At 41.6% G+C, this 25,260-nt stretch overlaps 1 protein-coding gene across 1 annotated transcript; it reads left to right on the forward strand.

The window, feature by feature from the left end:
- The first annotated feature begins 11,131 nt into the window (after window positions 1–11,131).
- Window positions 11,132–24,672, forward strand: LOC131723132 (tripartite motif-containing protein 16-like). The gene is made up of 7 exons (XM_059016588.1): window positions 11,132–11,773; window positions 15,411–15,506; window positions 15,687–15,920; window positions 16,075–16,234; window positions 17,031–17,096; window positions 19,001–19,678; window positions 23,098–24,672. The coding sequence occupies exons 1-6, from the start codon at window positions 11,192–11,194 to the stop codon at window positions 19,534–19,536; spliced, it is 1,674 nt and encodes a 557-aa protein (XP_058872571.1). The 5' UTR covers window positions 11,132–11,191; the 3' UTR covers window positions 19,537–19,678; window positions 23,098–24,672.
- The last annotated feature ends 588 nt before the right edge of the window (window positions 24,673–25,260 follow it).

Genomic DNA, 25,260 nt, shown 5'->3' on the forward strand with positions numbered 1-25,260 from the left:
TGAGTTTCACTCATACAAGCACAGAGCACCCCGATATACTCACAGCAGAACAGCCTCCATTCACAAAACCTATAGCAACGCGATCATTAACGAGGGGAGCACAGATTTGTAATTTCCAGTAAAATGTAATGTTTCTATATTCCAATCTGTGCCAAACGTCACTTTTAAAACCCGTGTATTATGAATGTAAAGCCTAGTCCGGGTCTGTCCCGCGACACATCCGTTTCATTTACACTGTAATGCGGACTCACATGAACACAATATTTCTACCTGTGCTGAGTGGGAGCTGCAGAGGGACTGTGTTTTACGTAACTTCGTTAAACTGCAATAAACTCTCTGTCAGACTTTCTGTGTCCTCACCTAGGACTGTATAAAGCAGGATAGGACAGTCAATCCCGTGATGCAGTTCTGTGCTCAATTACAGGCGCCATTTGTGGAGCCCACTCAGTACTGAATACATTGCGGAGATGCTGTGGAGCCCACTCAGTACTGAATACATTGCGGAGATGCTGTGGAGCCCACTCAGTACTGAATACATTGCGGAGATGCTGTGGAGCCCACTCAGTACTGAATACATTGCGGAGATGCTGTGGAGCCCACTCAGTACTGAATACATTGCGGAGATGCTGTGGAGCCCACTCAGTACTGAATACATTGCGGAGATGCTGTGGAGCCCACTCAGTACTGAATACATTGCGGAGATGCTGTGGAGCCCACTCAGTACTGAATACATTGCGGAGATGCTGTGGAGCCCACTCAGTACTGAATACATTGCGGAGATGCTGTGGAGCCCACTCAGTACTGAATACATTGCGGAGATGCTGTGGAGCCCACTCAGTACTGAATACATTGCGGAGATGCTGTGGAGCCCACTCAGTACTGAATACATTGCGGAGATGCTGTGGAGCCCACTCAGTACTGAATACATTGCGGAGATGCTGTGGAGCCCACTCAGTACTGAATACATTGCGGAGATGCTGTGGAGCCCACTCAGTACTGAATACATTGCGGAGATGCTGTGGAGCCCACTCAGTACTGAATACATTGCGGAGATGCTGTGGAGCCCACTCAGTACTGAATACATTGCGGAGATGCTGTGGAGCCCACTCAGTACTGAATACATTGCGGAGATGCTGTGGAGCCCACTCAGTACTGAATACATTGCGGAGATGCTGTGGAGCCCACTCAGTACTGAATACATTGCGGAGATGCTGTGGAGCCCACTCAGTACTGAATACATTGCGGAGATGCTGTGGAGCCCACTCAGTACTGAATACATTGCGGCGATGCTGTGCTGCAGCGCCAGGATATACCGGTATTTTTTAATAACAATACAAAATATCGTTAATATAAAGTGCCTGTTATTTATGTGAATTAATGCTTGATTATGTGAAGAAACATTTTGCCAGGGCGAGAGTGAATACTTTAAAAGCATTGCGAGCGCGCTGTGAAAGAGCTCTACGGGCTCCAGAAATGCGTCACTGTTTACTAACTCCGCCCACTTGTGACATCATTGTCCTATCCTGCCTTCTATGAACGCACCCGCAATTTTATTGAGTGCGTGACGGTTACCAACTAATTTTACAAAACCCCGCCCACTTCTTCCTCAAAACCCGCCCAATCAGCAACGTAAGTTGTGACATCACAATCACCTCTAATGTTGTTCCCCATTGTAACCCTAATTACACTATTTATAATTGTATTTTTTTGTGTTTTATGTTGTTAATTATGACACTGAATTCTAGCCTTTTATTTTAAATGCGCAATAACGCAATTTTTTTAATTTTTTTTTTATCTGAGAATTTGGTTTTGTTTTTGTTTTTTTAGTGTGGAAAACTAGGATCCCTGGCAATTACTAAAGATTCAGCTGAAACACGAATCAATCAATCATTCATTTTCTTTACTCAAGTGAAACCCTTGAGAACACATTCTCATTTCAATAACGCCTTGTTACCAGACTGTGCCTTTTAGAAAGAGCTCCGTTTGTAGCCCAGAGTAATACACTACCCATAATGCAGTGCACGTCACATCCACAGATATTGATGCGTGTTATTATTACAATGTTTAGAAACAGTGATGTAAACACTAACGGCTGTGTAGTATGTTGTTTAAAACATCTTTAATACTTTATAACTATTCAAAACATATCCAATTGTAATACCCGCACAAATGCCCCAAACTAACCCAAAAATTAGGCACCCGCCCAAAGCCTTTTCTTTCACTCAATAAAAATTATAATTTGTCAACACTGCTTGCAACACGTCGATGAAATAACAGACGCTACCCACTCTCGCGAGAAGTGATCACTACTCAATGCACCATGGGAATTGTATTCCTTATACAAAATCAGAGCAGAGATTGTTGATTGAAAGTCATCTGTTAACTACAATTCCCATGTTTTAGTTGTGAGCGGGAGAAAGGAAGAAAATGGATCATTGCTCGTTGTCTGGTCCAGCTGCTGCTGAGGAGAAGCGAGCCGGGTTACAGATTAGTGGAATAGTGGAAGAGCCTTCATGTTTTTTTTGCAGGATTTGATTTTAATGTATGGCTATGTCTGTTACACCAAGAAAAACCCAAAACATCTCCTGGATACAACATATATTTAAGATATAAGATGACATTTGTAAATTATACAAATGTTTATTATAAAAGAAATATACAGTATTTTTTGGTTCAAATATAAACATTTTCTTGAAAAACTAAATAAACAAATTTTTCATTAATCATTTCTAAATGTTTTTTTTTTCTTTTTAATAAAATGAAGAATCCAAGCAAAACATATTGGTTAATTCAAAATAGTAAAATGATAATAAAAAAAAAATAAAAAAATAAATTCAGGCAGTTGCATATCAGACAACACACTCACTGTAAAATAGTAATGCAGCCAGACTGGAACAACTAGTGACAGTACAGTTCAATCAATATCAAATGTAATAACTAGAACCTCTCAAATGTTCCATTAGATTGCATGTACTTTTCACAAAGTGTTCACATGACATGAGCTGTTATTTCCTGCCATGGTACCTACAGTAACTCTGTCCTGCTGTATAATATACTGCAGTAGATAATATGGCGTTATGCATTTTCCCTCTTGTTATGTAAAAGGGTTGCATTATTTGTGCATGTGAATATACAGATCTATAAAACACAAACATACTTCATAGAATTATCAGTATTTTAAGTAGGTCGTTGCATTTTATTTACAGTGCCTTGAAAAAGTCTTCACATCCTTGAACATTTTTCACATTCTGCTACCTAAAAAATACAATTGAAAATGCATTAAAGTAGGAGGTTGTTTCACTGATCTACACAACATCATCTACACTTTCAACATGAAAGAACAATTATAGAAATATTCAAAAAGTAATTAAAAATAAAAAAACAAAAAGTCTTGATTGCATAAGTCTTCACACCCTTTATCATAGCAAACCCAAATTAGCTCAGGTACAACAAACTGCCTTAACAAGGCACATAATAAGTTAAATAGAGCCCACCTGTGTCCAATCACAGTAGTTCAACTGATTTGAATACTCCTGGATGAAGAATCAAGCTGTTTCTGTTGTATGAAGTGAATCTGAAGCAAATGGCAAAACATGCCGAACAAGGAGCTGCCAAAAGAACTCTGGGATAAAGTTATTGAAAGGTACAGATTGGGGGAAGGCTTTAAGAAACTTTCAATGTCTTTGAATATCCCTTGGGGCACTGTCAGGTCCATCATTGTAAAATGGAAACAGTTTGGCACCACCAAGACACTGCCTCGATCAGGCCGTCCCTCCAAAGTAAGTATCCATGGCTAAAAGAAACTGCTGAGGGAGGTCACTGTGAGGCCTAAGATTACTTTAAAAGAACTACAGAGGTCTCTGGCTGAGATTGATGAACAGTCAACATTTTCCCCAGTTTCAAGAGTACTCCACAAACATGGACTGTATGGGAGGGTGGCAAGAAGGAAGCCATATGATGTGCCGCATAGCTTTTACAAAGAAACACTTAGGGGACACTGCACGCATGTGGGAGAAGGTTTTGTGGTCTGATGAGACCAAAGTGGAACTTTTTGGTCTCAATGCTAAGCGATATGTGTGGCGTAAACCAAACATGGCACATCACCCTGCTAACACCATCCCTACAGTAAAGCATGGTGGTGGCAGCATTATGTTTTGGGGATGCTTTGCAGCAGCGGGGACAAGGAGGCTTGTGAAGATCGAGGGAAAGATGGATGGTGCAAAGTACAGGCAGATCCTGGAGGAAAACCTGTTCAAATCTGCCAGAGACCTTGGACTGGGGAGAAGATTCACCTTTCAGCAGGACAATGATCCTAAGCACAAAGCAAAAGCAACAATGGAGTGGCTCAGCAAGAAGAAAGTGAATGTCCTCGAGTGGCCTAGTCAAAGCCCAGACCTGAATCCTATAGAAAATCTGTGGCAAGACTTGAAGACTGCAGTCCACAGACGATCCCCAGCCAACTTGAAAGAGCTTGAGCTATTCTGCCAAGAAGAAGGGGCAAAAACTGCACCATCCCGCTGTGCTAAGTTGGTAGACACTTATCCAAAACAACTCATGGCTGTTATTGCTGAAAAAGGGGCTTGCACCAAGTATTGACTCAAGGGGTGTGAAGACTTATGCAATCAAGGCGTTTTTTTATTATTTTTAATTAGTTTTTGAATATTTCTATAATTGTTCTTTCATGTTGAAAGTGTAGATGGTGTTGTGTAGATCAGTGAAACAAACCTCTACTTTAATGCATTTTATATTGTATTTTTTAGGCAGCAGAGTGTGAAAAATGTTCAAAGGTGTGAAGACTTTTTCAAGGCACTGCATATTGTTAAGATTATATGCATAAACAGTGTGTAACCCCAGCATATGATTTGACAGGATTGTTTTCTGAAGCTGCAGATGAGTTGCTGACAAACACTCTCCAGGTGTCCAAAGTATTCATTGTATCACTTGGATTATATGAATCATTTTATTGAGCAATGTAAACTTTCACGTTTAAAGGGATCCGGGTTGCAGAACAGATCAGTTAGAAACACTTCAATGAAAGCACACGGTGGAAACGTTTGGAACGATAGCGTTTATTTTGCTTGGTTTGCTTCCCGATGATAAGGAACGACAAGGAAATAGAAAGATATCCGAAGTCCAATTCCAGTGCTCAGAAAGTAAACAGAGTGCAAAGTCCTCTTTCCTCAGCTGCTGCACCCTCACCTCGTACAAACAGGCACTGTACCTTGGGAACTCCAGCTCAAACAAGGAGAGTAAATCAGCTTAGTTGACTTTACCAGGACAGCCCTGCAAAATAAGCAATAGCACAATATAAAACAGATAAGGGTGCAGAAACATTAACCAGCAATCACAATAAATAAGGGTGCTTTCCATACACGCACAGACGTGCAGAAACTTCACCCTGACTGCTTGTCTGTACTACTGTCTGTATCAATCTACACTCCCCTCCAGTATTGGGGCAGATTGTTAAATGCACAATAACTGGGTCTTTTGCTGTGGAACTCAAATGCAGAACTCAAATGAAGTGCCGTGTTTAAAACAATAAGATCCCAACAACGCTTCTGCGTTCTTTCAACTCATTACTGGATAAGGAACAGATTTACACACAGCTCAACTCATTACTGGATAAGGAACAGATTTACACACAGCTCAACTCATTACTGGATAAGGAACAGATTTACACACAGCTCAACTCATTACTGGATAAGGAACAGATTTACACACAGCTCAACTCATTACTGGATAAGGAACAGATTTACACACAGCTCAACTCATTACTGGATAAGGAACAGATTTACACACAGCTCAACTCATTACTAGATAAGGAACAGATTCACACACAGCTCAGCTCATTACTGGATAAGGAACAGATTTACACACAGCTCAACTCATTACTGGATAAGGAACAGATTTACACACAGCTCAACTCATTACTGGATAAGGAACAGATTTACACACAGCTCAACTCATTACTGGATAAGGAACAGATTTACACACAGCTCAACTCATTACTGGATAAGGAACAGATTTACACACAGCTCAACTCATTACTAGATAAGGAACAGATTCACACACAGCTCAGCTCATTACTGGATAAGGAACAGATTTACACACAGCTCAACTCATTACTGGATAAGGAACAGATTTACACACAGCTCAACTCATTACTGGATAAGGAACAGATTTACACACAGCTCAACTCATTACTGGATAAGGAACAGATTCACACACAGCTCAACTCATTACTGGATAAGGAACAGATTTACACACAGCTCAACTCATTACTGGATAAGGAACAGATTTACACACAGCTCAACTCATTACTGGATAAGGAACAGATTTACGCACAGCTCAGCTCATTACTGGATAAGGAACAGATTTACACACAGCTCAACTCATTACTGGATAAGGAACAGATTTACACACAGCTCAACTCATTACTGGATAAGGAACAGATTTACACACAGCTCAACTCATTACTGGATAAGGAACAGATTTACACACAGCTCAACTCATTACTGGATAAGGAACAGATTTACACACAGCTCAACTCATTACTGGATAAGGAACAGATTTACACACAGCTCAACTCATTACTGGATAAGGAACAGATTTACACACAGCTCAACTCATTACTGGATAAGGAACAGATTTACACACAGCTCAACTCATTACTGGATAAGGAACAGATTTACACACAGCTCAACTCATTACTGGATAAGGAACAGATTTACACACAGCTCAACTCATTACTGGATAAGGAACAGATTTACACACAGCTCAACTCATTACTGGATAAGGAACAGATTTACACACAGCTCAACTCATTACTGGATAAGGAACAGATTTACACACAGCTCAACTCATTACTGGATAAGGAACAGATTGACACACAACTCAACTCATTACTGGATAAGGAACAGATTTACACACAGCTCAACTCATTACTGGATAAGGAACAGATTTACACACAGCTCAACTCATTACTGGATAAGGAACAGATTGACACACAACTCAACTCATTACTGGATAAGGAACAGATTTACACACAGCTCAACTCATTACTGGATAAGGAACAGATTTACACACAGCTCAACTCATTACTGGATAAGGAACAGATTGACACACAGCTCAACTCATTACTGGATAAGGAACAGATTTACACACAGCTCAACTCATTACTGGATAACAGGGGCGTCATTTCAGAACATTTCTGGGGGAGGCAATGTTGTGTCAGCATTGAACATTCTCTGTCCCAAATAGCGTCATGAATGTCAAACACCTGACAGTAACTGGGCCTGTTTACTATGAGATAGTGTGCTGCACTTTGTTAAAATAAATAATGCTTACATTTTTTCTAAGAAAATTTAAAGAAATTACAATAATCTAAAATCGACTAGAGTCAAATTGAAATCCGAAAACGCACAGCACAGCCCTACATCTGAACCTAAATCTCGTTTTCAAATCTACGGTAGCTTTTCTTTAGAGCATAGATGTATACATCATTTTACCAAGGCCTAAGCAATATTAATAGTTCCTTGCTGGCTTGCTGCCATTTCATTTATTCTGTTTTTCACCTGCTGTGGCAAACATGCGTCTCATCATGATATCAATAATATTCTATTCCTATAGAAATAATACATGTGATGTCTCTATAACACTGGATAATGATTAACTATCAATCAGAAATGTAATGGCATTTTTCTTTTTCATGTGATATTCTCTGTTTCACTGGGTTTCGAGTGCAAAGCCTTCTTTCAGTTAAGTGAGAATCAGTTTTCAAGAGAAGCAGAGCTGAGGATCTGATGCCATGAACATTTGCTCTGTTCACTCTCAAACTTCTGCTAGAATATTGTGATGAACACAACAACACACCTCTCTCTCTGATTGCCTGCAAATTGTGAACACCTGTGCTTGATATGTGCAGGAGAGTCAGGACGGCATTTAAGGCAGTCCGACTCTTCTGTGAGAGAGAGACAGTGACTGAATACCGATGCTCAAACGGTGATAAGCTGAACCTGAGCGAGAAGCTCAACTGGAACTAAATTGCATGCAATTAGAGCGAGAGGCTCACTTTTCATGAACTGTATAAAACCAAGGATAGAGACCGCTGTATCACCGGTGATGGATTTGACTTTTATTTGTGGACTGATTGGAATACCGGAGTGCAAGAGGCAGAGCCATAAAGAGGCCGCAGAGGACAGGACTGGGGTACGCCTCTGGGTGTGGAGGACTCTGTAATTAACACTGTGGAGGAGGGCTCCTGACTATCGGCCCAAGGGAAGTTTGTATGTTTTAACTTGTATTCGACTTCATTGTATTGCGGGGTGGGATTTTGTATTATAGGGGAATCTTTTTAGTTGCTTAGTGGTTGCTGTAACTACCAAGCTAATAATGAGATAATTATTGCTATTGATTTAATATTGTGTTGAAGAATTTAATTGTTTGCTCTGTGTGTTTTTTTAGGTTGTTTTGAAGATTTTATTTTATAGTTTGCTGTGTGTATTTAAAGATTGTTTTATATATTGTAGTTAATTGAATGTGTATAGCCTATCGGACTTGCTTAGTTAATGTGCATTGACAGTTAAAGTGAATATTGTTGATTTGGATCTTAAATGAATGTTTTTAAATGTCTCCCTGCTCCTGTAAATAAATACAGGGTTATGTTTTATATGTCCTATTTTCTGGTGCTTTTTTTAGCAGTCCATTATTTCCGGACCTTACCGGGTACTACTTTTAGTAAATCCAGTTAGTACATTACCTTACCTAATAAAAGGTTTTATTACAATATTTAAATGGCGAATATTTTATTATTCATAATGACTGTACATTCTAATAGGTCACAGTGATTATTATCCTTAAACAGAAATACAAAAGTAATAAAACACAGCTCTAAAACTCATTTCAATATGTATCTTTTCTAAATGGTAACATGAGTTCATATCCTCTCCTTCCACATTACTCACGGCTCCTGTTTAAACACACACTGAGAGCAGGGAGGGGGGCTCCATGTTAGCAGTGGAACAGGAACATCTGCTGGATGCCATTCCACCACAGGGAGGGGCCCTGTGCTGGTTGCCATGGTGACACAGTGTCTCCAGTATCTCTGCAATGGACTCTGACCAACGCATGACTGACTGAACCTGTAATAAGCTGATAAAACAGGCAGACATAAATATTAACAAGCAGCCAAACTGTCTATGCATGCAGAAATGTGGAGAACCTTTGATCTGCCTGCTTGGCTATCTTTGTGTAGAAACTCCCCTCCAACACGTATTGGGGCAGATGAGTAAATGCAGACTGACTGGGGCATGTGTGTGCATCTCACCCCACTGTTCAGACCCTGTTCTTACTGAGTATCATGATATCTCTGAATAGATGTGTGTCTCCTCTTCAGATTTTAATGAGCAAGCTGTCTAAAATGAGCAGCGATACCTCAAAATGTTATCCATTTAGTAGAAATGACAGACAACTTAATAACCACTAAATATATTGAGAACCCTGAATTTACAAAGCAATTCAATTCAATTCATCTTCCATTCAGTGCACCATCATTCCAGGTAATTCTTATATTCCTGCACAGAACTAGACACTCTGACACAGCAGTCAAACACATTGTTAATACTGTGATAAATCAGGAGAAATGGACAGTCTAAACATGGAAACAAGCTTGTTCTTGTTATTCCACTTGTTCTCCTTGTTGAAGAAGAAAACTCCCCTCCCCTCCAAAAACAATTGAGAACTGAAGTGGGGGCATTTCTGTCCATTTTACCCACTCAGATCCCTCGCTTTCTAAATATATTGGTGCGTCTGAAAAGATAATAGCACCGTCTTCAAATATAAGTTCACGGGGCGGAGCTATGCCACCTGATAGTGTTTATTGACAGAGTTAGTAAACATATACACATGGAGAGAGGGGCTCCGCCTCTTCCAGGCCCAACATTTACTTGATCGATAGACACTGAAGTCCACAGGGTAAGCATTGTGCACTGCAGCCCATGCAACAGTCATACGCTTCCCCACAATCAGCCTCCAGGAGTCTTTTCAGAAGCAGTGTTTTGCTGGAATAGTTAGTAAGCATGGTGAATAAAATCTAATCAGAAACAGCCATAGAAAATCCTCATCAGGTAAGAAATGTAAAGAACATGATGCTGTTTAAACCTTTAACCTCAGTGTGGTCCCCATGAGTGTTCACTAATATCTATCTATCAGGAGAGTTTTCAAAATGAGCAATTGTATCTGTTCATGAAAACACAGCAGCATGGCTGATTGAAATGAAATCTCTTTGAAATGTTTGATGAAGGGGGTCAGGAGGTGGGGTCCTATTACCTGTAACACAGGAAGGAAGGAAGTGAACGGGGAGAGGAAACCAGTGTGGGGGCTGCAGGATCAATGGGCTTCACCTGAGTCAAAGAGAGTGGAAATAAAGAAGTGTGGAAAACAAAACGAGCAACAGCAAAACAAGAAGGGACTTGAGAGAATGATGTTCTGCTGATGAGAGGGAAGACATTGTCTGAAATGAATAAAACAAATAGTGCACAGATTTGAAAAGTAGGTCCCTTGATTGTAAGATTTATTTGAGTGTCTGTTCTGTATAAAATGGTTTTAACTCATGAAATCATCACTGTAATAAATGAGTATGTCAGTAACGTACACACCCTGTCTGATAACACTAGAACATGTCTAGTTCTCATAATATACAGCCTCCCCTGGACTGGAGGGACCACCATTCACGTTCTCTTAGGGGGTGAGCAGTTCAGACTCTGTGCCTCAAGCTTGCCCTGAACTGGAGGGAAGAAAACAGTTGGTGCTCAGAGACAAGTTTGTGGTTGAGGACTAATGGACTTTGAGATGTGGATTAATGCCCACGAAGATCGAACTCCACCAAACTCACTTCCCTTGTGAACTTCTGAGGATTCAGACCCACACAGAAGTGAAGGTCTAGTGCAGTCAGATACATACTGTAGCTATAGAAGGGTTACTGTGACAATGCCATTCTCAAACTCCAGTCCCACTCACAACTCTCTCCTCTCCGCCCCTCTCACACTGATTCAGCAGTCTCTGCCCAGCCTGCTTATCTAAACCTGGCCTCAGTCCAAACCCTGCCTCTTAGAGCTTTACTCAATTCCAGGAAATCAGCACAGTGAAGTTTCTGTTGTGAAATCGTCAGTCTCTCTGTCTCACTGCAGCAAGAATGGCTTCAAAAGTATGGTCAGAGGATCAGTTTAGCTGTTCAGTGTGTCTGGAGATATTGAAGGACCCAGTCACTATTCCATGTGGACACAGTTACTGTATGGGGTGTATTAAGAACTGCTGGGATCAGACTGATCATACAGGTGTCTACAGCTGCCCCCAGTGCAGAGAGACCTTTACCCCAAGGCCTGATCTGCGCAGAAACACCATGCTGGCTGAAGTTGTGGAGGAATTAAAGAAGACAGGACTCAATCCTCCTCCTGCTCAAAGTTATGCTGGACCTGGAGATGTGCCGTGTGATTTCTGCACTGGGAGAAAGTTCAAAGCTGTGAAATCCTGTTTGACGTGCCTGGCCTCTTACTGTGAAACACACATCAAGCCACACTATGAGGGGGCTGCTTTCAAGAGGCACAAGCTGATCAATGCAATTGGAGATCTGGAGCAGAAGCTTTGTCCTGAACACCAGAAGGTTTTGGAGGTCTTCTGTAGAACCGATCAGACGTGTATTTGCTTGTTGTGTACACAAGATGAACACAAGAGCCATGAGACAGTCTCAGCTAAGAAAGAAAGGACTGGGAAACAGGTAAGGGTTTGAACCATTTCCTTGTAGCTATCCTAGAAGATAAGAATTCCCAGGGATATTTAACATGTCTGTTTACTAGGTTATACAGTTTCACATTAGATCAGATTTTAATTGTATATTAAGAGCTATTTAAAGAGCCCTAGTTTTTTTAATTGCTCTATCTAAACTCAAGGCCGTAGCCAGCTATGAGGCACGGGCCTCGGTTAAAATCATACTCATAAATATTTATTTAGGTGCTTTTACACGTTGATTTGCGCATATATAACACTCAGAAATAAAACCAGAAAATTAGAAACCCTTAAATATCTGTTCTGGTGTTTTTAGAAGTAATTGTTAAAGTGGGGCGGTATTCGCCGGTAAGCATACCGGCAAAAACAAACAAACAAAAAAAAACATAATAAAAGAATAATATAGTCTTACTATTGATGCAAAACGCGAATCTTGTTTTCCATCAACAGAATTACCCGAATCAACTTGAGTTATCATGGGTTGATTGACAGGAATTCCCTCCACTCACTTACAAATCGTCACTGAGACTGACATTCGCTCTAGCCTATCAGAGGCTTTGTTGAGTTCTGTTGGTGTTTGAACTGGTGCGAGTAAAATTCATCCCTCTTTCAGTAAACACTGAGCTGAGAAACGCCACAAACAGGACTGTGAACTAGTGTAGTGTGGTTTAATGAAATTACATCAAATTGGCTAACTCTGCTTGTATTTTATTAATTATTATACTATACGGGTTTTTTTTGTCTGCCGTTTGTAACAAAAAAAATAAATAAAAACATTTGCGTACCGCCAGAAAACCTCCCTGTTTTGCAAAGAAACGTGCCCGGATCAGCCTGCTGCAGTATACTGGAGAATATCGTGTTCTTACAGACAAGTGAATGTGTAAGAAAAAAAAAAAGCTGTTCTGGAAAAATCTATCAAGTTCCGTTTCAATCACAGCATGTTTAACTGTCCCCAGCACAGGGTGGCCATTCGTCCGGTTTTATACTGGACAGTCCGGTTTTCAGCTGGTCTGTCCCGTGACCGGTACTGGAACGGCACCGGACGCCTTTATGTCCGGTATTTTTATTTTGAAACGCCCAGCTTCTAAGAACCACAATTGAATGTTATATTGTGTGTCTTCATTGGTTAGTATATGTGTCATTTATTTAATCTCGCAATTATACTGGTCCTGTGAATGCCCGCAAAGGGCTCTCACTAAAAGCCCGGTGTTTCGAGTGTGACGTCATGACAAAACAAACAAGGAAGATGACCGGTTATGCACTGAAGGGATTTGACAAGCGCGCCACATTGAAAACTAATGCAGCTACTCGTCAGGTTTCCATCTGCGTTCTGTACATTTGTTTGCTTAAATATGAACTATACCGCACCACAGGAACGTTTGTATTATTGTATTCACTTACTCATTAATACTATATTCATTATCAATAACGAGTCTTAACAAATCTCTTGTGGTATGTTGTAGTATTAGTTTGCATTGCATTTCCCTTTACAATATTATTCCCTTATATAGTATGCAATGGCTATCTTATACAATTTCACTAGCTGTGTAAAGTGCCAGTAATATAGCGGTGGCACTTCATATTTTTTTGGTGCTCGTTGAAACAATGTAATATAATGTTGATGTACCTGCATGGTGAATAAACTAAGCAATCAGAACAATGGCTTGGTGCCAGTATTTATATATTACTTTAAAAAAGTGACACATATGCATCTATCTGCACTGGCAGAGCTGCTGTGCCTGTGCCTTTAAAAGTGACACATACGCATCTATCTGCACTGGCAGAGCTGCTGTGCCCGTGCCTTTAAAAGTGACACAGACGCATCTATCTGCACTGGCAGAGCTGCTGTGCCCATGCCTTTAAAAGTGACACATACGCATCTATCTGCACTGGCAGAGCTGCTGTGCCCGTGCCTTTAAAAGTGACACATACGCATCTATCTGCACTGGCAGAGCTGCTGTGCCTGTGCCTTTAAAAGTGACACATACGCATCTATCTGCACTGGCAGAGCTGCTGTGCCTGTGCCTTTAAAAGTGACACATACGCATCTATCTGCACTGGCAGAGCTGCTGTGCCCGTGCCTTTAAAAGTGACACATACGCATCTATCTGCACTGGCAGAGCTGCTGTGTCCGTGCCTTTAAAAGTGACACATACGCATCTATCTGCACTGGCAGAGCTGCTGTGCCTGTGCCTTTAAAAGTGACACATACACATCTATCTGCACTGGCAGAGCTGCTGTGCCTGTGCCTTTAAAAGTGACATACACGCATCTATCTGCACTGGCAGAGCTGCTGTGCCCGTGCCTTTAAAAGTGACACATACACATCTATCTGCACTGGCAGAGCTGCTGTGCTCATGCCTTTAAAAGTGACACATACGCATCTATCTGCACTGGCAGAGCTGCTGTGCCCGCGCCTTTAAAAGTGACACAGACGCATCTATCTGCACTGGCAGAGCTGCTGTGCCCGTGCCTTTAAAAGTGACACATACACATCTATCTGCACTGGCAGAGCTGCTGTGCTCATGTCTTTAAAAGTGACACATACGCATCTATCTGCACTGGCAGAGCTGCTGTGCCCGTGCCTTTAAAAGTGACACATACGCATCTATCTGCACTGGCAGAGCTGCTGTGCCCGTGCCTTTAAAAGTGACACATACGCATCTATCTGCACTGGCAGAGCTGCTGTGCCCGTGCCTTTAGAAGTGACACATACACATCTATCTGCACTGGCAGAGCTGCTGTGCCCGTGCCATGCCGTTCTTGCCAGTCTGCCCACAGTGAGAGGTGTGTTTTCGCCACAATTTGCAATTCTGTTTTAAATTCCACGAGTGTGTGAATCCTCCCACGAGCAAGAACAACCCTCCGTTTCTAATTGTAATCTCGTTTTAAATCTCACAAGCGTGTGCAATCCTCCAATAGAAATGCAGGAATGTGCTGCCACTCAGTTTAAAGTATTCAGAATGAATCAATGATAGATTCAAGTCAGGAAGGAGGTTCCTTGCCTGACTGCGCTGGGAAAGGTTGTTTTTTTGTTATTCTTTAGGGGTTTTAGGTTATTTTATTTAATATTTTGACTGGGAAAGGGGTGAAGTCAATGTGATTTGAGTAAGCATCTCCAGTGTTTTTCCTGTGTTTATTGGGTATACACTGATTTCATTGTTTTGTATCAGGGCTGTTTTATCTGTGTTTATCAGATAAAACCTGAAATCAGAAGGCCTAAATATCAATTAACGAGAAATCTGCTTCATTTACTTAGATGCTTGACAAAACAAACATGTAACACATGCTAGATCAGCAATCATTCACTGTTACTAGTATGAAACAGTACCATCTAGTGGACAGCTACTGTGGATCAAGTGTTCTTTTGTATTGCTGGCAGCTGTGCACTAGATGGTGTTGTATCTTACTACTATACACACATGTTGTCTAATCTAGCCTGTGCTACAGATTTCTATGGCGTGCAACTGGAACTGAAAAGAGGTCAAACAAGAAAAAAGAAAATATATTTAAACTAAATAGATTATGTCAGGTTCAATAGCATGCTTAAACAAGCCTGTGTTGAGTGTGACAGGATATCAGTCAATGCCCCATCAGAAATGTCACTGTGTCACTGTGTTTCTACACAGAAGCAGCTGGGAGAGACACAGACAGAAATACAACAGAGAATCCAGGAGAGACTGAAAGAAATTGAGGAGCTGAAACAGACTGTGGAGTCACTGAAAGTGGGTATTGACAAGAGGGTGTTATTATTATTATTATTATTATTATTATTATTATTATTATTATTATTATTATTAACAGATGGACTGGAACACATCTACAGAAGTTTACTGTCTATGCCTAATGTGTTTTTGATATTATAATATCTAACCATGTCTCCTCTACTGTGTTCTTTCACTCAGAGATCTGCATGCATAGAAATAAAGGAAAGTGAGAAGATCTTTACTGAGCTGATCCGATCCATTGAGAAGATCCACACTGAGGTTATTGAGCTGATTGGAGCTAACGAGAAGGCTGCAGTGAATCAGGCTGAAGGACACATGAAGAAACTGGAGCAGGAGATTGCTGAGCTAAGGAGGAGAAACGCTGATCTGAAACAGCTTTCAGAGACAGAGGATCACATCCATTTTCTCCAGGTAGCATCACTGCTTGTTAGAAAATCTCAAGTCCATAACTGGGACGGTTTCAGACAGACCTCCCCAATTGAATGAATCCTTGCTTTTCCCCAGGAATGTTTTGGACCCCATTCTGTTTCACTGAAAACTCCTTTTCTCCACTTTCCTGTTGTAGAATTTCCAGCCTCTCTGTGCCCCTCCTGAAGCTGGAGACTTACCCAGCGTTACTGTCAATACAGACATCTCTTTTGGGGCTGTGAGGAAAGCTGTATCTGAACTTAAAGGCCATATTGAGGACTTCTGCAAGGGGGAATTAGTCAAAATAACCAAAACAGGTTGGTGTGAAATAGATTCCTTTGGTAGAGATTTCTCAAATAGACCATGGCTTGAGGAGGGACAGGACTTGCAAGACATTAATAAAGACCTCTTGCAGATTGCTGGCTATATAAATAATATAGTATTGAGAAGGGAGGAGGCAGCAGGGAGGAGGAAGGAGTGAGGAGGCAGCAGGGAGGAGGGAGTAGGGAGCAATGAGCACGGAGCATGGAGGAGGGAGCAGGGAGGGCAGAGCAGAGAGCATGGGGAGGGAGCATGGAGAGAGTAGGGCGGAGTGAGCAGGGAAGAGGGAGGAGGGAGCATGAAGGTTGAAGCACTAAAGAGAGAGCAGGGAGGAGACAGGAGGGAGGCAGCAGGGAAGAGGGAGCAGAGAGAAGGGAGCATGAAGGATGGTAGAGACAGCAGGGAGGAGGAAGCAGGGAGGAGGGAGAAGGGAGCAGGGAGGATGGAGCAGGGAATGATGAAGCAGACTGGAGGGAGCAGGGTGCATGCAGGAGGGATCAGGGAGGGAGGAGGGAGCAGGGAGGATGGAGTGATGTGAGGATGACTGTTGTATGTTTGATGCACAAGGATGTCCTAATATGGACACGATACTGTTGGACAAAGATATTTGATGGAGAGGAAGGAACACAAGACTCCAGTGCAGTGGCAGACGTGTTCACATTGACTTTGGCTGCTGCACTGATACGGAAGGATAAGCCTTGTTTCTTTTCAGATTGCTGTTTGGAGTCTTGTGTGTGTTGTGTATTAATCCACATGTTTCAATTCTATTTCTCTCTCATTTTTTCTGTCCAGTGAATGAAGTTGCAGTTTACAGTCTGCAGGCTCCAGAGCCAAGGAACAGAGCTGAGTTTTTAAAATGTAAGTCTGTTTTCACTGAAACATTTGATTGAAAGATGTGTCATTCCATTGTGAGAAGAGCTAACGCTATAGAAAAGGGAGGGGTGGAGCTTGAGAGCAGCAATTATTATTATTTATTAGTAATTGTGAAGCCATTAATCTACACTCCTCTCCAACAAGTATTGGTTCAGATGAATACATGCAGAATGACTGGGGGAGGGGCATTTGTTGCCTGTTTTTCCACTCAGACCTTTCTCTCCCTAAATATCTTGGTATCCCTGAATAGATAATCATCCCATCTTTTAATACATGTACAATGCATGTGAAACCAGTTGTGGGGTAAAATGAACAGCTATCCCACCCAGTCATCCTGTGCTGGTAGTAAATGTATATTGCAGTATCACTGCACTTGTGGGATGGATTGCTCATTAAAATATTAGACAGATATTTGAAGAGTGGATGATATTCTATTGAAGATATTTAGTAAGCAAGGGGCCTGAGTGGGTAAAATGGCAACACATACCCTGTAGGAACATTAAGTGAACTGTAATTGTATGCAGAGCTGCATTGGATTGGTTCCAATTGAAGAAGTTTGATAAGATCGAGGAATTATAATGAACAAAACAATCAAACAGCGAGAGGGTTTAAAGGGTTCATAAGGTCCTTTGTATTTTATTGTGTTGCATGTTCCCATGTGTTGCTACAGCTGTTTACGTGAGGTGTGTATTTTACTTTGTTTTTTCACATTTTGACCACTTTTTTAAACTTTTAAATTGCATTTTCTGCCTCAAGATGGCTTCCCGCAAACCGACATGAACCTCTCAGAACTACATTTCCCATCATCCTCCTGCTCACTGGTAATTCCATCTCAATCACATATGTGAGCAGGAGGATGATGGGAAATGTAGTTCTGAGAGCTCCATGCGGGTACATGGGAAGCTATCTATAAGTATAAAAAAGTGGTCAAAATGTAAAAAAAAATAAAAATAATTAAAACAATACACACACCTCACGTAAACAGTTGTAGCAACACATGGGAACATGCAACACAATAAAATACAAAGGACCTTATGAACCCTTTAATAAATAGCAGCAGTTTATAAAAGACAGAAAAAAATAAAGAGAGAACTTATCCAAAGTCAGAGCAGGGAGCAGGGAGGAGGCAGCAGTAGGGAGCATACAGGAGGGAAGAGGGAGCATAGAGGTGGAGGGAATAGGGAGGAGGGAGCATACAGGAGGTAGCAGGGAGGGGGGAGCATACAGGAGGGAGGAGGGAGCATACAAGAGGGGGTAGGGAGGAGGGAGCATACAGGAGCGAGCAGGGAGGAGAGAGTATAGAGGAAGGAGGGATCATAGAGAGAGCAGGGAGGAGGGAGCATACAGGACAGAGGAGGGAGCATACAGGACGGAGGAGGGAGCATACAGCAGGGAGTAGGGAGGAGGGAGCATACAGGAGAGAGTAAAGAGGGAGGATGGAACAGGGAGGAGGGAGCATAGAGAGAGCAGGGATGAGAGAGCATACAGGACAGAGGAAGGAGCATACAGGAGGGAGTAGGGAGGAGGGAGCATACAGCAGGGAGCAGGCAGGAGAGAGTAAAGAGAGGAGGGAGGTGGGAGCATAGAGGGAGAAAGAAGGAGGGAGCAGGGAGGAGAGAAGAGGGAGCAAAGAGGAGAGACCATAGAGCAGGGACCATAGAGGGAGGAGGAAGCAGGGAGGAGAGATCGGGAGGAGGGAGCATGGAGAAGGAGAGGAGGGATGAGGGAGCATAGAAGAGGGAGGAGGGAGCATAGAGGAGGGAGCAGGGACTGGTGCAGGAGGGAGGAGGGAGTGATTTGAGGATGCAGCAGACAATGACTGTTGATTTTCTCAGTGATTTGACTTTTCTAACCGTCTCTCCTCTACCCGTCCTCTTCTCTTCAATCAGATTCCTGTCAGCTCACACTGGACCCCAACACAGCGCATAGAAACCTCTGTCTGTCTGAAGGGAACAGAAAGGTGACATGCAGGAGAGAGACCCAGCGATATCCTCATCACCCAGAGAGATTTGAGAGCTATACCCAAGTGCTTTGCAGAGAGGGTTTGTCTGGGACTCGCTGCTACTGGGAGATTGAGTGGAGTGTGGTAGGGGCTGATATAGGAGTCACATATAAAGGAATCAGCAGGAAAGGAAGGGATCATTCCTGTAGCCTTGGATACAATGACAAGTCCTGGAGTTTGTGCTGCTCTGGTTCCAGTTACACTGCCTGGCACAATAACAATCACACTGCAATAACTGCCCCCCGCTCCCCCAGAATAGGAGTGTATCTGGACTTTAATGCCGGCACGCTGTCGTTTTATGGCGTCTCTGACACAATGACCCTCCTGCACAGATTCCAAACCACATTCACTGAGCCGCTCTATCCTGGGTTTAGGCTTCAGTGGTTTCTTGATTCCAGTGTAACAATCTGCCAGCTGAACTAGACTGTTTTGTGTTGTAAGAAACCCTTTGTATTGAACTCCCTGTCTGTCCTCTCCACTCCTCGGGTGAAGGGAATGTTCAATCTGACACAACTTTGGATGAAAGTTAGGGGGTAAAACGGCGCCACCTGCAGAGCGAAACGAGGTGGATTATTTGTTTTTAGCAACGAATGGATTTCATATGAAGTAACTGTATTTAATTTATTTAAGAATTGTTATGTTTTATATATATTTTAAAAAATGGCATCCAATAGTCAGTGCTGTAACAGTTTTTAAAAAAGTGAACTTAAGTTTGCTTTATTGTGTGTGTGTTTTTGTTCTTTGATTTCCATAAAATGTTTGTTCTGTTTATTTTTTAAGATTTTAGTAATGTGATTTAATAAAAAAAAAATAATTTGATTAACTGACTTTTTCTTATTTATTAATACTCATACAGAAGCATTGAAAAGCACAGATAGGTCTGGTAAAGCATAGGGAAGCATTGTAAAGCACAGAGGTCTGGTAAAGCACAGGGAAGCATTGTAAAGCACAGAGAGGTCTGGTAAAGCATAGGGAAGCATTGTAAAGCACAGAGAGGTCTGGTAAAGCATAGGGAAGCATTGTAAAGCACAGAGAGGTCTGGTAAAGCATAGGGAAGCATTGTAAAGCACAGAGAGGTGTGGTAAAGCATAGGGAAGCATTGTAAAGCATAGAGAGGTCTGGTAAAGCACACGGAAGCATTGTAAAGCACAGAGAGGTCTGGTAAAGCATAGGGAAGCATTGTAAAGCACAGAGAGGTCTGGTAATGCATAGGGAAGCATTATAAAGCACAGGGAGGTCTGGTAAAGCATAGGGAAGCATTGTAAAGCACAGAGAGGTATGGTAAAGTATAGGTAGGCATTGTAAAGCACAGAGAGGTCTGGACTCTATCCCTGGGCTTGAGACTCAGCTCAGTGATTTGGATTCCTGAACAGCTTCTTAGTAAAGGTATTATTCAGCATGCCGCCGCACCGTGAACTAATAAGAAAAGACTTTCAGTACCTGGCAGGCTCTTGTGACATATCAGGAGGGTCATTCTCTTTACTCCTTCTTCTTCTCCTTGGAGTCGGGTCCATGCCTCTCTCTACTGAATCACTCGTTCCTCAGTTAGCTGGGTTTCTCCTCTGCAACACAATTGAAACAAGTCCGTTGTTAAAGAGTACAGCGCTTCAAATGTCATTTTTCTTTCTCTTTCTTTAGACCGGCCCCTTATCTTTTCATGCTGTTTGAAATCATCCCGACCGCTTCTTGTTATCACATTTACTCAAATGCTGGGTTCGTTTTTGGAAACGTCTGTGTTGCTAATTGAGTGCCATGGGAGCATTGTATTTTAAACAATTTTGTATCAATTAAGATTATGTTTCATTTTGAATTATTAATTTTTAACTTTTAAATATACAGTTTAATACTAACAAGATTTAACATTTAGCTAAATATTTAAATAAATCTTAAATCCTCAACAAGATTTAACATTTAGCTAAATATTTAACTGGCAGCTAAATCTGCAGTGTGTATGCAGACGCGCCCCGCCCTCTTCGTGACGTCATCACTCTTCGGAATCTCCACGGACTCGGTCAGGTTCTCGTTCAGAAAGACATCCTGGCGGATTCCAGTATCTCACCTGCAATCATCGAGCGCGCAGCTGCTGCTGCTGTAAGAGCCGCTCTACAGGCTGGAACAGCCAGCGCTGCTCAACCACCACAAACTGAGGGACGTGGAAGGATGTCATCCGTGGACCTGCCACATCATCTTCAACATCATTTCAGAATAGGACTTACAATTCCCGTGTATCTATGCTGTAGTCTATAGCTCTAACACTGCTCCGAAGTTATTTCAGATTGAATGAGTGTCCTGATTTAATAAATGCAGTGTTAAAGACGGGCACGATATGTAATGAAAGTGTCCCATACAGTCCCATGACATTCCCCGCGTCTTCCTCGGAGCCCCCTCTATAGAATTGCACGCCTCGTTGCCAGGTCCAGCTACAGTATATATAGCCAGTGCTTAATGTGTAAAGAAAGAGGAGCCGGGGCGCAAGCAATGACAATAATACCGTCCTGAAGAAGCGCGCATTCAAAATGTGCGCTTGATGTAGGCTACAATATATTTTTTTCATTGAAAAGTTGTCGTTGTTCTTTGTTGATATTAATGTTCCGCTTTCATATTTTGTTGTGTACTACTCATTTAATCAAACCAAGTAGTGTAAGAAGTTGCTTGTATCGTTCATGACGTTTTCAAATCAAGTAATCTTATTTGTGTTTATAAAAGACAAAAGCGCAGCCAGAGACATCTTACTTAAAGGCGCTCAAGATGAAATCGGAAAGTAATTTAAAGTCGGCTAAAAACGTGGCAGCGGACTGTCTCTTTAGCGCGCACGCAAGAACCTGCAGACTTGATACAGCTGTGTTGAGAATTTAAAAAGAAAGCGTTTAATGAGATTTTTAAGTCGAGGTCCCGGGAATATGACTCTGCACGCCCAGAGGTTCCGGGGCTGAGCCCCGAAACAAAGTAAGCACCGAGTATAGCGATGAAGAAACACACGATTAAATATCACAGTCGATGGAAATTCAAACTTCAATTCAAGACCAAAGCTATTTCAGATTAAATGAGTGTGAGTGAGTGTAATACATGGACTGGAAAAGACGATAAAAGCGAAAACAAATTGTTTAAAATTCTCAAAAAAAAACATTCTTTAAAATTATTTTAAAATCGCCGTTATTCACACAGCACGAAACTGCGCACTCTGTGCCGTTGTCATGTGACGTGTCAGCGTTCTGTTGCTATGCGCGTCCCCCTGAGTCATGTGACGTGTCAGCGTTCTGTTGCTATGCGCGTCACTGTTTTTGCTCCACTGGTCTTGAGACTGACAGTTGGAGTTCACTGACCCCGTCATACAATTGTGATCAAATCATTTATCTTTTTACAGAACAAATTTATAAAACTACTCAGAAAACTACATTTATCATTGATATGGAGCAGAACATCGCTACTGAGTATCCTGAAAAATACACCAAATAGAAGAGGGGTATCAGAAAGAAGGCCAGGACATTCGCTTTGAAACGTAAAAAAATAAAGAAATATCGATTAATATTAATACATTATAAGTTATTGAAGCCGTCCTGTATGTTTGAAGAGGTACACAGACATTTAAATAAATGATAAACGTGTGTGTAAGTAAAGGTTTAAAAGATTAAAACATCTCTCTCTCTCTCTCTCTCTCTCTCTCTCTCTCTCTCTCTCTCTCTCTCTCTCTCTCTCTCTCTCTCTCTCTCTCTCTCTCTCTCTCTCTCTCTCTCTCTCTCTCTCTCTCTCTCTCTCTCTCTCTCTCTCTCTCTCTCTCTAATGGAAATCACCATTATAATTGGCAGAGACCGTTTTCCACAACATGTCAGTAGTGTCAGGTCTTTAGGGCTGCATCACAATGAATGCTTTTCTCATTCTTTTGAAAAGGTTTGAGGTCATTCTTTTTAAAAACATTCATTTAAAAACCTCCACTCATTGAAGTATTTACTGTAGTATTATCTTTCCTTTTGTTTGATCTGTCAGGTCAGTACCTGTATGTCCCTGAGAAGAATGGAGAGTGTCTCCGTGTGACCGATGAAGAGGAGAAGACTGCCATTCTCAATGAAGGTCACGCAGGACACTTCAGCTCATGGGTGTGTGGACAAGGGGGTGGGGGGAGCCCCAGAATTAGGAGTTATTTGTTTTATTGTGTTGGACAGCACACGTGGAGGGGTGATGAGGTGATGGACACAGCCAGGCTCTGCTACGTAGACAGTACCCACAGGTGGGAGGTTTGTATGCTGTCACCAGCCTGACACAGCTGACCTCCTTCAGCTCACCGGCTCAGGGATTTGTACAGATTCTCAATGTGTCTTGCAATCACTGGGTCACGGTAAGTAACACAGGCTGTGAGGAAGGTACTTTAAATGTGTTTGACTCTTTGGGAATTAATAATAAGCATGATTTCTGTTCCCAGGTGGTATCACTGCTGCAGTTCAGTGGAAAGACAGTTCTGATCGGGTGGCCACATGTACAGCAGCAGCAGGGATGGAGGGACTGTGGACTGTTTACCATCCCAAACAGCCTCACACTCTGCATGGGTGGAGATCCAGGTAAGTTATATTATGATCAAAAGCAAATGTGTGATCATCTTTTTTCTTGTTTTGTAGCTGGATCTCTTCCTCCTTTCCCGAGCTGTGAGAGAACCCCCCTCCCAGAGGTACATTTCTGTGATGTGGAGACCAGACAGGATTGCACTGGAGCTGATGGTGGAATGCAGGAGGTGTGGTGAATGGTTCCATGGCCAGTGTGAAGATCTACAGCCAGATGCCCTCATAAGCATGGAGGTGTGTATGTGCTGCATTTGGATTAGTATATTATACTAACACTTCAATGTGGTAATGCCTGTCAAGCAACATTACCATCATTTACAGCTATTCACATATGTATTGTTAATAAGGCTCAGTGTCTTCAGTGTTTATTTTTCATGAGCGCACAAACTACTTATTTTAAAGAATTTATTTTTTTCAGCAGACCCTGATTCTGTATTGAGACCTTTTTATTTGGAGAAATATTGCAGCTGCTTTTGCACTTTCGTTTTTAATTGGTATGGTAGTCTTAGTTTCTGAGCTACTGAATTATTGCCTGACTTGAGTATTTCCAGGGCAGAGATATCCAAAGTAAACTGGATGTCAGTTCTAACACCCACCTTGTTTAATGTAGTTATATTGAACCAGCTGGGGAGGGGCTGATTCACTGTATTGAAGTGAAATTGTGCCAAATAAGGTGTGTGTAACATGATATAAAAGTACAGTAGATGTAATTCTGAAGTGATAAACAACTTCACATTTTACGTGTACATGTTTCAGACATTAATGCTTCAATTTCAAATTCGATTTCCATTCCTATTAACTGATATTACACAATGACATATTATAAAAGTTAACAGTATGAAATGTCCGTATGATTTACTGATAACACATATAAATTGGTGATGTCATTTTTAGACAGGCATCCTCTTTAAAGTCCTTCTTTTTTTGTGGGTTATGTGAGAAGGCATTTTAAAGTTCTGTTAAACCAGCTCCTAACACCCCACTCCATAGGTCAGGACCTTGACATGGTGAGGGGGCTTTTTACCAATATGACCTGCAGTATAGCTTTTTTTTTTTTCACTACTGCTTACGCATTAAGTCCTGGATAGCACGTTACAATGGAAATATGCAATCTGATCATGTACTTGTTTTATTGTGAAGAATACAGAAAATAAAGTTTGTTACATTTTCCAACATGTTGTTCCTTTTTTGTGAATGTCTTTCTGGTTCTGAATACTACACCTGATACACAAATGATTGAGTTCAGATTTCTGCTCGCCCTGCAGTGCTCTGTTAAGGGTTCACCAGCACTAAGACTGGACAGCTCGGATCTAGACTGACTTCTACTCGAGCATTTACACAAATCTGACATCCTGTATGCTTCATTAGTTAAGAGCCTGAATTATACACACTAAAGTCAGGGACAATATGTAGTGGTTAACAATCACATTGCTTCTAGTTCCAAATTTGTACTTTTGAGTGTTGGAAGTTATGGAAGAAACATTCTTATTTTATAGCATATGATATAATTTGGCTTCATACATATTTAACAAATGCATATACAGTATTACTGATAACAAAGAAACAACAACCAATCTGCAGACCTGCTTTGAGA

Source organism: Acipenser ruthenus, chromosome 53 (genome assembly GCF_902713425.1).
Source record: "Acipenser ruthenus chromosome 53, fAciRut3.2 maternal haplotype, whole genome shotgun sequence".
Taxonomy (NCBI): Eukaryota; Metazoa; Chordata; class Actinopteri; order Acipenseriformes; family Acipenseridae; genus Acipenser; species Acipenser ruthenus.